Here is a 15,116-nt window from a genome sequence, read left to right on the forward strand (position 1 = left end):
TAAGTGTAAAAATGACTCTACACAATAATAGAGCTGTAGTCATTCTACATGATATCGCTAATGATTTACACAGCATCCTTTTAAAAGGAAAACTTGTTTACAACTTAAGGTTAACCTAAAAAAAAAAAAAAATGTCTTTGAAATGTTAAACTCGGAAGTCCATCATTCTGGCTCGGCCCAGAACAAACAGACTTACCTGGCACCATGGAGCGAAAACATCATTAAGATTTCGCTCTCATCCGAGGAACGGAAATAAAAGAGCGGGACAGCAAACAGCGAGAACGTATCAAAACTGTCTGATCTGATTAGATGCTGACAAAATATGGAGGCTTTGTACAACACAAGCAAACCTCAAGTAACAAGAAAAACAATCTGTCGTGTAATAAGCATTGTTGTGAAATGGGCTTTTTAGCTAGTTGAGACTATAATCAGATCAGAGAGGGCCATCTTACACCACCAGACCTGTGTGTCTGTCCAGTTAAGCAAACAGGCTTTTTCCGCCTATTTCTTACAAGGAAAGTTGTGAGATTAATTGGTATGAGCATGATAGAGTCATATTGGCTGTGTAAAGCCATGCTGAGAAGGTAGTTTAATAGTAGTGCTCTCTGGCCGCTGACTGAGCAGCTTTGTCACACTGCATTGATTAAACAACTGAATCCACCACTGATTTTCTCCTCCCTACATAGATCCATCACCCAACTCTCATTGTATTTCACCTGTATTAGTACCAAAACAGACTAAAAGCCAAAAGTATGTTGACACAGGGTCATGAAATCAAGCATACAGCCATGTGATTTCTCCTGATCTTAATTGATCTTTTCAGTTCTACTGATCATGTATTTTTACTATAAGCATAAAAGTTTAATGGATCATTTGAATGAATACATTTTTAATAAAAATGCAATGCACTGATTATGGAATTTATTAGAAAGACTTAATATCATATGAAATAACTAAAAATGAAAGGGACACGTTTATTGTTATTGCGTGAATTTTCGCTGGTAAGATCCAGTCATTTCAATAGGAATACATGCGATTATGAATTTAGCAAATAGGCAAAATAATTCCCCACATGGATTTTGCTGCAGGTTCTTGTGTCATTTAATATCAAATAGTCACATGAGGTCAAATAAAATATTTTGGATAATAATATTATATTTTGTCTTCATCGTGTTTTGAAAATGAATTATTAATTGTACAAAAACTCAAAGCTCGAGGCAAATTATTGATTTTAAAATACAGGGTCAGGTCCATGTATTGTTTTCTGGCTTCATATGGTTTTCTAAAAATAAATAAATAAAAATTAGACTAAAAAGTTTTTAAGCTATATTTTTACACCACCACCATCACCAGATGGAGCTGCAAAAATCCTACCTGTTTCCAAACAGGTTTCCCTGAACACTCCCACCATTTGCAATTAGTTGATCACACAAATAGTCCCACCCCTAAACTCACACCACTGGTTCAGCCAATGCTGCTGTTGTTGGGCAGATTTAGGTGCTCAAGCAAACAGAAAAATGTTTTCATAGCACCTCAGAGCCACAGTGTTTAGACTTTTCAAGGGAAACAACACACAAATAGCTGTTCTGGGGAAAAAGTAAGTATCCAAAAATCACACACATTGCCACAGTTTAAGACATTTAGGAAGGTGACTCACCTCAGCTTGGAAGCCCTTCAGCAAAGGAGCTATCTGTTTACGCAAATCCTGAAAGACAAAAAACAAAGTTGAACTTATTATTTCACTATATTAGATTCTGAGGCGTGTTTGGAATGAATAGACGGCAGATTTATTTTCCATGTAGCATGTGTGGAACTCAGGATATTGAGAGCAGAAAATACCAGGCATCTGATCACAGATGGAGAAAAATAACTGGGGGAAAAAAATACACAAAATGTATTCAAATGGATATCTTAATTTATCAAATGTCCCAGGGCTGATTTTGTTCTCTTCAAAAGAGGAAAAAACACACAGCCAATACACGCACATGTGCAAGCACATGCACAAATGCTCTCTAACACAAAAGAGTATCACCTCGTGCTGCTTCTGACTATGGGCAAAGGACAGTGTCTGCTTTAAGGAGTGTGTATGTATGCATCTCTCTCTCTCACTCTCTCCTGATATGCCCTCGTTTTTTCCCTTGCACAAGTTCTCCATGACGCAGTCCTCTTTACTACAAAAACTGCTCATGCAAAAACAGCGAGAACAAAAAGCAAAGTGTAGAGAGCCACATGCATATGTTCACTACAGCCGTACGGTTGATGCGAAAAATGACATCATTAGTTCTCAAGAAAGATTTACAACTGTAATCTGTTACTACATCATCTTGTCATAAAGTTACAGATGAATGAGTTGCTCTGAGTGATATGAAATTTTCATTTAAAAAGAATCATAAGGAGAAACAAAAAAAAAAATCTCCTCGTGGAAAACAAACCGTGTCTGTTTCGAGTTTGGATGGCAGCGCACCTCCCTCCTCTTGCGGGCCCTTAAAGTCGAGAAATTTTGATGCCGTGGTATTAAAGTATATCAGATTAAGATGAACATCAATGCCTCTTTCATTTGAACATAGGGTGGGTGTTTCAACATGAAATGACATTACACACGGCTGTGAATAAATCTCCGGGCCGGACAAAAAGCCCTCACATTAAGAGTCAGTATAGGAATGCCTACCACGCACAAACACATTACTGAGCACTGGGGCCAAATAAAACGGCGCCCTGAGTGCTGTAATCGCCAGGACGCAGGCCATTACGCCACTGCAGCATAAAGATATACACATCATTACCAAAGCCGCTTGCATTTCATTAGCAGTGTAGGAGTCACCACAGCCGATATATTTAATAAAACAGGCAAGACAGTATTGGATTTTACAGGAAAAGTTGCAAAAAATAAATCCACCTCTTCAGTCCATCCACTCCAAACTTTCTTTACGGTTTCGTCAAGTGTTGAGTAATTATCAGAATATCAGAAAAAGAGGAATAGTCTGAAAATAAAATTCACTTTGGATACACCTGTCTAAATTTAGGTCTGCATGATTGAAAAAAATATATTAATCTACAGATAGCGCTTAAATGTCTCAAAATTTGTTTTGTAAGCAAATATAAATTCTAAACTAAATTTCTTTATAATATTAACCCCTTAATTGAAGAATGATATTATATTTACATGTATATTTACACACACACACACACACACAGTGTTGGGTAAGTTACTTCAAAAAGTAATTAATTACTATTACATAATGAATATTGTATTAAAATTACGAATTACTCTGTCTAAATTTTTTTTAATTTAGTTACTCAATAATAACTTAATTATTCAAATTGCTAATTAGGCTACATCTTAAAAACCTTAAAACCTTAAGGCATATACAAAAGAAATGAAACACTTTATTCTTTCCATTTGAGTCAAACATAATATATCACCTTTTAACTTTAAAAAGAATGCAATACTTAAACAGTGAAGGTAAATTATGGCTAAATTAAAATTCCAACCAAAAAAAAAAAACATTTCCAACTAAACATTTTATGCATCAGTTAGAACACAAGGTGTGAAAACAACAACAACAACAACAAAATGTAAGATAATAGTCTAACTTAAATTGTGTCATTTAATAGTTTTGATGGCTTTACCTTTATTCTAAAATAATGCATGTACAAAATTAAATATAAAATTAATGTGTCCTAACTGGTATGGTTTTCATTAAAACATTATGCAAATTGAGTGAATATTATGTAAATGTTATCCAAATAAGCAAATTTACAAAGTTGTGTACACACCATTCACTGTAATTCTCCTGTAAAAAAACAGTGACCAACAACAGTATAAATACTAAATCTTTCCTTGTCAATAAATACAATCCAAGTACAAAAAAACATGTTAACCACCAGTGTTGAGCATTGTATGCATGCAAGATGTCTGCCAGATTGAACACATTGAGCAGGTAACACAATGACTAGCCAAGACTGTCTCGAACAGCTGACGTCTGCATGTCTCACTCATGTTTGCAGAGAAAGAGCGCTGGCAGAGAGCAGACAGAAGTGATGCAGGGTAGCTTTGACCCCACTGCACTCTTCATCTTCCCAGAGCGAGCAGCTGGGCCTCCGTTCCCGCTCTCCCGCCCGCACTGGCTACTGTACAGATGACATTTATGTAAGTGCCGCACCAGAGGGGCCCACGTGACCAGGAGGAAACATCTCTCAACATCTGGTTTCAACATAATACTCGAGGCCTGGCCAAAAGAGAGTTCCCCTGCCCGCTTTGAGCAGTACTCTCATACTCCATCTTTCTCTGCAGATGCAATCTGCCCGCATTCGTATGTAAAGACAGCAGTGCATAAAAGTACATTTATATTGTTAGCAAATGGATAAAAAGCTTGCAATAAAAGTAAATCTCCAGGAACCGGGCCCAGTTCGAGCATGTGCAAGTCGTTGTTAAATCCAGAGGGGTCTGAAGACGGAAACGTAATATGTTGGAATACTGCGGAACGGAAAGAGACGGTGAGGTCAAAACGTGACTCGACGGTAGCTTAACAGCTGAACAAGGAAAACCCATGCAGGCAAAATGCACCTCATGGATGATTGACAGGGGAAATTATAGTGACTATCAAGCTATGAATTATCAAATATTTGGTCATTGTGAGATGATCAGCATCAGCTTATATCTTGCACAATTTCTGATCTGGAATGATTTTAGTCATTTGAGTAAATAATGATACATCCTAATTGCTACAATTACCATGTCATAAGATAATACAGAGTCAGAAATTAACTTGAGAGGAAATATTTGCCCCTTGAACTGATTTTAAGGGGAATTTTGACCTCTCTCAGCACACAGTTTCAATCAAAAGCCACTTCATATTAGTTTTATATTAAACACTATATCTGAAATTTGGCAACTAAAGGTCAATCATTTAAACAGAATATATTAAATATCAACAAGTTTAAATAATCACTTATTAAAATAAATTTAACAAAGTACAATAAATTATATTAAATATATTCTATAAATAAAATACATTTAAATAAATAAAAAATCGGGTTAAATTTCTCATCATGATTAGCATTATAGACTAAGTATTTCTAGCAATAATAACAATATCAGTCATTAGAGAAATTAATTTTTTCATTACTAAATCGACTGGAAAGCTACCTAAACCCCAGAGAAACAGACTTTTATATTTTGTGCAATAGCGTTTAGGGCTTTTTAGCCTCCAAAGCAATGATGACGTCCTCTAGGGGACTTTGTGTGAGACACTGCAGTCAATCAGCAGAAACACATTCTTCCTCTGTCCCCACATCCAGAGCCACCTACAGCCCCTGAAAGCCATCCCCTCGTCTCGCACACTGCATCTTTAAACCCGGCAGTTTGGCAGATTACACAGCTGCATGGGCCAGCCTGGTGAATTATTTACCATCAACGCGAGCCTTTCCCTCCTCCTACTCGCTCCATTATATAGCGCATCACATGCCAACTGGTCCTGGCACGCTGGCATCTGGCACTAGGGTGGCATTGCCTTAGTGGAGCCGAGCCAGGCCTGTTTTAAGCTGCTGGTATCTGCCGTAATACCATCTAAGCTCGGGAGGTACGGTGATCAACAGATCGGTTTAATCGTATCTGATTGACCGAGAGAATATACACGGGGCGGATTGTGGAAAATGATGGACACCAATAGTTTTTTCCCCAAATCCTTCTTATGTATATTCTTTGTTGACAGATTAGTGACATAATGAATCTGAATTGAGTTGAACCTGAGACTGTTTTAGTTTCTCAGTGTGAACAGAAAGAAAGAAAGAATTTATAAACGTTAAAATGAGTTAAAGCTGAGAATACATTATTTTGGGTACTAAAAACAGGATTTTCCAACATATTTAAAAAATAAACTTGCTTTGTAATGTCATAAATAACAGGCACTCTAATTTGTCTGGATTTCTACTGTATTTTTGTGTGGCAGATTCTTAAATCCAGCACTTTCAGTAAGATTGAAGCTTCAGTATTAGATTTCATACAGCAGTAATGAAATAATGAAATAACGTTCAGCTCAGTGAATCTAGTTTTATGTTTTGGATTCTCCTGGAAAATGGCTACCGGCCTGCTCTACGAGTCGTAAATCTCACTAAATCCAGCGCTGGAAATGGTGGAAACAGGAAAGCACATGGTATTGTCTGTCCACTGGATGTCTACTCTTTTTTTTCTTTCGCTGCCTTCTGGATGTAGAATCTCCATTCAACAAAGTCCAGGAGCATCACCCCACTCGTTATTCAAAACTACATGGACACACACACACACACACACTCATGCATAGAGAGCAGAGAGCAGCCATGATGGATGAGAGCAGAGTTACACTGATAAGAGAAAGGCCGTTGTGCCTCCTTTATAGAGGAACATACACACTTCCAACAATTCTACAGGAAATAGAAATGTGGCATTTGTACTGAAGGTGGCTGACACCAAAGTGCACCGTCAGCTTTTGTGCGAGAATCTGTAAAATCAGATGTTTTCCAGGTTGTTTGTGTAAAAAGGAAAAAGAAAGGTACTAGCATACTTAGCCTCAGTGATTTAAACAAACCTATAAGAATCCACGCTTATTATTTAGTGCATCTGTGCTTACCTATTGCTCCCAATCGTGTGTGTGTGTGTATGTGTGTTTGCATTTGTGTGCGCAGCTGTGCACGCATATCTGCGCGTGGGCGTGTCAGTGTCCCCTATATTCTGTGCTCCCACACCCTTAAGGTCACAGTCAATTAAAGCAGACATAGAACAGACCCCCATCACATTTAGACCAATTTCAGCCCCACCTTAAAACTTGCACGCTCTCTTAACCACACATAAACACGAGAGGGAACAGTGTGCTGCGTAACCGTATAAATATGTTGTTACAGTACGATAAAACAAGAAATAGAGAAAAAATCAAGTATGTATCGTGGTCAGGAAGGAGGGCCCCCGTTGGTCCCCACGAGATGAATGCCCCCAGACGCTGGTCTGATAATGAGGTCACGAAACTGTCAGACAGACCCCCAAACAAAGACACTGTGATCTAGGACCGGCCGGCCTCTCAGACACATACTCTCTTGATGGAGGCTATCAATCACACACACACACACACACACGCATACCCTTTAATAATACACACCACAAACATCACAAATACTTTGAAAATCTTACTTTAAAAAAAGCAGAAATTGGCTTAAACAATAGGTTTAATATAATATTAATTATTATTATTTTAGAATTAATATTTTGAATATCTATATTTTCAGTCTGTTCTTGTAATTTTTATTATTTCTTATTATATTATTTATATTATAAAATTTTTACATATTTTTTTAAGTAAGACGTTTTTTGTTTTAGTACTATATTTTTAATTATTTTCATTCTGTTCTATTGTTTAGTTTTTGCTTTACATTTATTTATTTATTTTTTATTTCAGTTTTATTCGATTTTAGTACTTAAACTTCTTTGAATTAGTTGCCAAGGTCATTAAAAGTTGTATATATATATTTTTTTTATTTCAACTTAATTTTAAACTACCAAAAACTATTTTAATAGCTTGTTTTAGTTAAATGACAACAATAATATATGACATTTATACAAAATATTATATGCATTGTACATCTAAAATAACTTTCTATTTATAATTTTATGTAAAATAAGCTTTTATATTTTTTTATGTACCTGTGCAAGTAAAGACATTTGAAATCATTTATAATATATATATATATATATATATATATATATATATATATATATATATATATATATATATACCGCTATATACTTTAATTACCCGTTTCATCTCAAACATCACAGAATATTTTTCAAAAAGTGTCCCAGAAAACCTGCTTTATTCGACACATGGTGAGCTCGGGCCACTGTAGGATAGGAAAGGGTTAATGCAAAGAAAGCTGGGAAAAAAGAACTTTTCTTTAGCAATTAGTTCTGATGAGCAGGTTTGTTAGGCAGCAGCTATTGAAGGTCTATTTATAGAGATTGCTTCAGGAGAAAAACCTGAGATGCGGCCATGCAGATCAGAGGGATAGGGGGATGAAAGAAGGGAAATGAAAGAGGAAAAGGGGGATGGTGAAAAAAGAGAAAGATGTGGCCTTCTGCCTCAGAGGAATGCAGGGCAGCCTTTATCTGGTGATGAAATGGTCTCGCAGCGAATGAGTGGACATATTGCCTGCCCCGTTGTCCACATGATGCGTTTGTTTGCATTTTTCTGTATTTGGTTTGTTTTTAAATCACCTCGCTTGTGTCATAAAGTCAGTCTGCACTTGTGGACACAGCTTAAAGTGGAACATGCAGTCATTAATTGACAGAGTGACTCAATACAGTGATTATTCATTCATTTGTGATGCTTTTAAAATTACACACTCATTGACTATTCCCTATATGACACATAATGAGTGCCCTCATTCGTCCCTAAAAGAAGTCATAGATAACATTTATTCATTATATTCAACATTTAATATATATAATTACACACACACACACATAAATACATACATTTATAATAATTTAAGATGTACATTTTTTTAAGTGAGTGTAATAACTCTAGATAATGTAGATAATGTAATTTAAATGTAATAATGTAATTTAATGTATAATTTATAATTTTTTTATTTATTATTAATTAAAATGTATTAATTAAAATGTAATTATGATTAAATATTAATATGTATTATTAATATAAATACTTAAATGATTTTTTAAAGATTACAATTATATTACAATTATTTTTTTTAAATATAACCCATTGAGAGTTGCTACATCTCTCAACACAATAATAATAAATTATGATTGCAGATCAGTTGCATTACAAAACACATTATGGGTATAAAAGAGTGAATTTTATATATATATTATATATATATATATATATATATATATATATAAAACACACACACACACACGCGCGCGCGTTTACTCAGAATTCGTATAATGCTACAGAATGGCAGACACCTCAAACAGTGCAATCTATATGGCACAAGGACTGATTTTGGCCACTAAGTCTGCGGGTCTGTGGACCAAACGTTACAGACGCACATGTGGGAATGAGTTGTCAAAAAAAAAAACAAAAAAAAAAAAACAAGTGCCTACCAGATATACGTCTCAGGCTTTTTTCCGTTCAGGGTGCATAATTGTCAGCATTCCTCTTAAAAGCATATTCCATGGAAACAGCCCCCCTCCACTCGCCTGAACCTTGTGAAAACTTTAAATAGTGTTTTATGTTGCACGATTATTTCTGCCTTGTAATTCTGTCAGAGGGTGGAGGGGGTCTCGGGCTCTGAAAATTACCTCAAATAAAACATGTGGTGGGAGGAGGCTGATGCAAGTGTCTCTCAGAAAACACAAAGACATTTCAGAGGACACATAAAAGAGAAACGGACATAAACCGAGGACGAATGGGCAGGGTATGGCGAGAATCTGCTAGATTAAACCATACTGGGTAAAATAAAAAAATAAAAAAAGGTGGCGTGAATAAAACAATTAAATAAAGCTCGGAGCAATAGAACCAACTGTATGCTGTATACACTTAATGCACATTCAGGTCACACGCCTGGATCATTGGGCAAAAAAAACGGAACGAGGTCCATCGTACGCCAAGACTATAAATATATACACACAACAATTTGTTACAGCTGAGAAGACATCTGTTTCACAGTGTCTGGACGCAGAGCATGAACTACACTGGCTGTTTAATATAAAACATCAATTTAGTGGATAGGTTTTCAGGTCGTACCGATTCAAGATCAGTATTGAGATTGAGGGACAGAATTGCAAGGAGACTGCCAGCCCACCTCCCCGAGGACAATCGCACAGCCCACAAATCAGTTTAATGTTTCACTGACAGCCATGGCTGTTCACAGGAGGGACCACAACTGTGCAAAGTCCCCCACACCCCCCCGCTGCTGAATAAAGTGAAACTGAAGTCTGTTCTCCACAGACATTCAGACCAGAGGAGAGAAAACAGGGCTCTGTGTGAAAAGAAAGACAATGTAATCTGTGGACAGGAGGAACAGGAGCGACTGTGTCTGGAAGGGAGAAACTGTTTGAAGAGGATAGACTCTTGTTAATGAGAGACTTTGTTTGTGTGTTAAATGGAGAGACATTGAAGAAAAGAGACTACATTTGTAAAGGGGAGACTGTGTTAGCTTGTGAAGTAGGGATGCAGAACTAATCGAAATAAAACCGAAATCGCAAACTTATGTGATGATATAATTAAAAAAAATGCATCAGGTGTTTCAGAGTGAAGTGCAGCACTGTGTTCTTTTACATGAGCAGCTCATGAACTGGTGTTTTCAGCATGTGAGTTAGGGACAGTTACAACATGCATTTGGGAATGCATAACGCACCAACCATCTTCCCAAATGCGAAATGAGAAGCATTAATAAACCAAATTAAAAATCAAATTAGAAGTTTTAAAGGCCTTGGTAAAGTTCAACGGTTGCTTGAAAATTAAGACAACCATCAATATTAGTATTGTAATTTTACAGTTTTATAGCACTGTAAAATAAAATTCTCATTAATAAAACTATTATTATTATTATTAAAACATGAAATATTAATATGGTATCTTTGAGTATTTTGATTTTGCAGTAATTATTAAAATAATTTATTAAAATTAAAAAGTAATTTATTAAAATAATTTATTAATAATAAAAATACTATGTAATTATATACTATAATACAGTACATACATTTTATATACATTTTATATATATATATATATATATATACACACACACAGGCTATAACACTATATCATTAATATTATTACGTTAAGTATTATATGGTATCTTTTTTTAGAATTATGATTTAGCAGTAATAATTAATGATGATAATAAAAATTAATAACAACAACTTTGATATTATTATTACTAGAATTATTATCATCATCATCACATTGATATATAACCACAAAAGTTTTGGCCAAACTGTGCAGCTCTACAAACAAGCCCAGCACTGGATTGTGCAACAAATTGTTTCTTTTTGACGAGGAGAGTCTATGTTACCCTGTGAAGGAGAAAATGAGTCAGCTATTAAACGAGATTGTTCGCTTGTAATGTACTGACTGTATCTGTTTGAAGAGGTGAGCCTGTGTTCATTTTTCAATCAGAGACTGTGTAAGCCTCTAAACGAGAAACTGCGTTAGCTTGTAACAGAGACAATGTGTTAGCACGTAAAGAACAGACTGTGTTGCTTGTAGAGGAGAAACTGTGTCTGTTTTTAGGAGGAGGGACAGTATGTGCTTAAAAAATTGAGACTGTGGCTGTATATGGAGGTCAGTGCGCCCCACTGTAGCTGAGGGAGCGCACAGAGCGTAAACACATTAACGTCACTGTGCTGCTGTACGCTCGGCTGCATTCACAGACTCTGACTCATCAGGGCTGGAATGGGAAACAGAGGACACTGGCAAGAGGGAGGCCCAGTGCAGTCACACACGAGCAACTGCCATACACTTGCAGACACATCATTAAACACACACAAACAAACATATCCAGAAAATAATTTACATCAATTATAAAAAAAAAAAAATATTATTTATATATATATATATATATATATATATATATATATATATATATAACTATAAAAACTATAATAACTATAAATGCATAAAAACTATAAATATACATATGTATATATATATTTTTTTTTTTTTGTCTGTTGAGTCCTCTATGTCCTAAAAAATTAATTATTATGCATTCTGCCATTTACACTAAACTGCATCAAAAACACGTCCATACGACAGCGATTCATGAAAAAACGATCATCTGGAAAGCATCTGAAAAGGATAAAACCTGAGAGTCTATGTCATGTAGTCCTGCGTGACATTAGAGGTTTACTAGCTGGTTTACGTCCCGTTACGACCATCACACTTTACACAGTCTTTCATTAGGGGTAGCTGTAAACGTCAACAGCCATTACCTCATCTCAGAGAGCAGAGTCACATGGCCCGCATGACATCAGTCAATGCTCCACACTGAAAACGAACAAACCACACTAACTTACATCTTCGCCTGCCCATTTCTCTCGCACTATATACAAGGTTTCTGCAGGTGCAAGTGGTCCAGTGGAAATTTCAGTCCTGGTTCGCCCATCGACAGAAACAATATTATCATACACAATAATGGCTTTTCTGTGTTCTGCAAAGCGCAGATTCCATTACAGCTAAAAGCAAACAGTGATGCTGTTGAGTCATGCCTGTTAAGCGCTATAAATACAGAGCTGCTCTGTGCTAATGGTCTGTAGCCTTGGCACCTCCATCCGCAGGTGGCAGATGGAGTGACGGGCAGAGACCCGGGCACAGGGCAGGACGGGTGAAGAAGCGGGGTGTCCATATCCATACATCCGATACATCTGAGCTCACTTTTCGGCATTGTCACTCAGCACTAGTGAAAAATGGCAGCCACACCCAAATAAAGAGATGACAGGAATGACTGTCGCATTAGTCAGGCGGCCATGACTGTGGGTGCTTAAAATATCCTGTGCAAACTGCTAAAATAAGTGTACGATTTAATGGGCCTTGGAAAGAAGAACACGCCAGATCTCATGTCACACCCATAGTTTAAGGACTGTTGAAAGTATGATGTGTGTGTGCGCGCGTGCACATGCATTTACCTTAAAGAAATAGTTTGTTCTAAAATAGTTTGAATAGAATCGTTTTAAAACGTAACTCTCAGGCCAAACAACATGTAGATTTATTTGTTTCTTTATCAGGAAAGATTTGGAGAAATTTAGAATTGCATCACTTTCCCACCAATGTATCCTTCTAAAGTGAATGGGTGCCGACAGAATGAGCCTTAACAGCTGATAAAAACATCACAATAATCCACAAGTAGTCCAGTCCAAAAATCCATGTTAAAACCTGCCAATATGTTTTGGATTGTTTTCACTTGATCTCTACATATTTCTCTCCTGATTCAGACGAAGCAATTTTTTCACTGGAAAAAGCAGCATTACAGACTTGTATTTTAGCCAGAAGCAACAGTCTGAAGTTAAAAATCTTAATGATGGATTGGTTTCTTACCAATATGCAATTTTTCACTTCGAAAGATGTTAACTAATAGACTTAATTTATAAGCTGTACTGACTCTGACGGCACCCATTCATGAAATGTGCATGTGATGCATTGCTAAGTTTCTCCAAATCTGTTCATATAAAGAAGCAAACTCATCTAGATTTTGGATGGCCACAGGGTGAGTATATTTTCAGCAAATTATCTTTTTTTTGTGTGTGAACAACTCTCTTTACGGACTATTGAAAGGACACTGTGCAGGTGTGTGTGTGTGCGCATTTACTTTAAGAATCGGTAACCCAAGTCAGACAAAGACCTCTAAGGTACATTAATCAGTAAAAGTAGGTCTCTGTTAGGACATCTAACACTGGGGACCAGGTGATTGAGACTGGGGCCCTTCAGAGGACGGGCTTCCGGAGGTGAACCATGAGCCGCAGCGCTGAAAAGCACAGGACAGGCGAGCCCAGTGTTGAAAAGCAGTAAGTGGATCTAGGGTTAATGGCGTCTGTGCATGTGTGCATGCCTGCCTGTGAGCTTTTACACAAGAAGAGCGTCTTTACGAGTGTGTAGAGCGTATATGTTTAAGTGTGCATGTTTCAGCGTGCATCCGAAGGCGTTTGACAGCACAGCCATTTGCTCGGGAATGATGGAGCACAGCCTGAAATCTGATCACGCTCCCAAGGCCAGTACACTGCCCACCCAAGGAGATGAAGATGAGTGTGTGGGTTATCGGGTGCTCGCAGACACTAAAACCCACAAACAAACACACATACACATTCACTGCCACAATAATATGCTGTTTAGGCAGCCTAAGGTTGCGTAAAAACACCAAACAAAGACTTTAAGTGTTCTTTGGACAGTAAACAATAACGCAACAGTGCATGCCTTCGCTTTCGAAGAATATACGTATTCTTTTTGCTCTATAAACAATAGTAGAAATTTTCTTTGTATAAGCACAAAGAACTTATATGTGAACAACACATAAAGGATCTTTCATAAACATTGACTATATTGATTTACACTCAGCTGAAGAGTAAGAATAAAAAAACAAATAACAGATACGATAACTAAAAACTGTAATCCAGTATTTTCTAGTCAAACTTCACAAAATGACATTGTTAAAAAAAAAGCAGATGGAGGAAAATGTGTGATTGTGTGTGTGTGTGTGTGTCAAACTAATTTGAGATTTTTTGCATTCAGTGGCTTAATAAATGTAATAAAAACAGACAGGGGAATTTATTTTCCATATATATCAAGGCTCCCATCCAAGATCTTCCTAATCTTGGAGACATTATGGGATTTAAAGGGATAGCATAAAAATGTATCTTTTAAACCATATGACTTTAAAAAAAAATATATATAATTGGTGTTGTTTTGAATCCTAATGTCTTTAGTTACATGGTCAAGAAACAGATTTTCAAAATATATTTTGTGTTCTTCAGAAGAAAGACATGAGGGTGAGTGAATGATCACAGAAGTTTCATTTTTGGGTGGACTATCCCTTTAAGACTTGATTTCTGACCGCAGGACTGTGAATTGCAGGGATTTGAAAGGATCGCTGGGGGTTGCAAAGGCTCGGCTAACGTGACCAATCTGTTGTCGGCTAGGTCGCCTCGAGAAGACAGATTACTCTTCTCCAGGCAGCTCAGGGACAGACAAACCCCCAGAACTCCAGAGGGAGGGTTCCCATTCCGGATCCTATTCCCATTCCTCGTCCCATTCCTGTCGGCTCTAATGTCCCAGTGCAATATCTCAGCACAAAGGGATTCTAAACAAGGAGGAAAAATTACATTCAGCCCTAGTCGTGCGTCTTCCTACAGACTCAGAGGGCGCAGTGTCAGGTTAAGGTACTCACAACATGCTCAATGATGTATTCTGATGGGAAAACAAATGAATTCTAACGACGTCACACAAATTGGCTTCAGATTTTTGAATATTTCAAATCTGTAATAAAGTCACCATGTGGGTGGTGATAAATTACAGTAGACTAAAAGTAGACTAAATATTATAAAACTATGAAGGAAAGAGAATTTGTTTTAAAAACTACCAATCAAATACAATCAAGAGAAATTAAAGTGGACTCGCTTTGAAATGTGG

General features: G+C 36.8%; 1 protein-coding gene across 10 annotated transcripts in view; it reads right to left on the reverse strand.

The window, feature by feature from the left end:
• The window catches only part of cux1a (cut-like homeobox 1a), a 118,401-nt gene that overhangs the window by 65,224 nt on the left and 38,061 nt on the right, over window positions 1-15,116 (reverse strand). For all 10 annotated transcript variants that reach the window (XM_052567403.1, XM_052567399.1, XM_052567400.1 and 7 more), the window contains exon 3: window positions 1,658-1,705. In XM_052567403.1, coding sequence (XP_052423363.1) covers window positions 1,658-1,705 — 48 coding nt within the window. The remainder of the gene's footprint in view (window positions 1-1,657; window positions 1,706-15,116) is intronic.

Source organism: Carassius gibelio, chromosome B10 (assembly GCF_023724105.1).
Source record: "Carassius gibelio isolate Cgi1373 ecotype wild population from Czech Republic chromosome B10, carGib1.2-hapl.c, whole genome shotgun sequence".
Lineage (NCBI taxonomy): Eukaryota > Metazoa > Chordata > Actinopteri > Cypriniformes > Cyprinidae > Carassius > Carassius gibelio.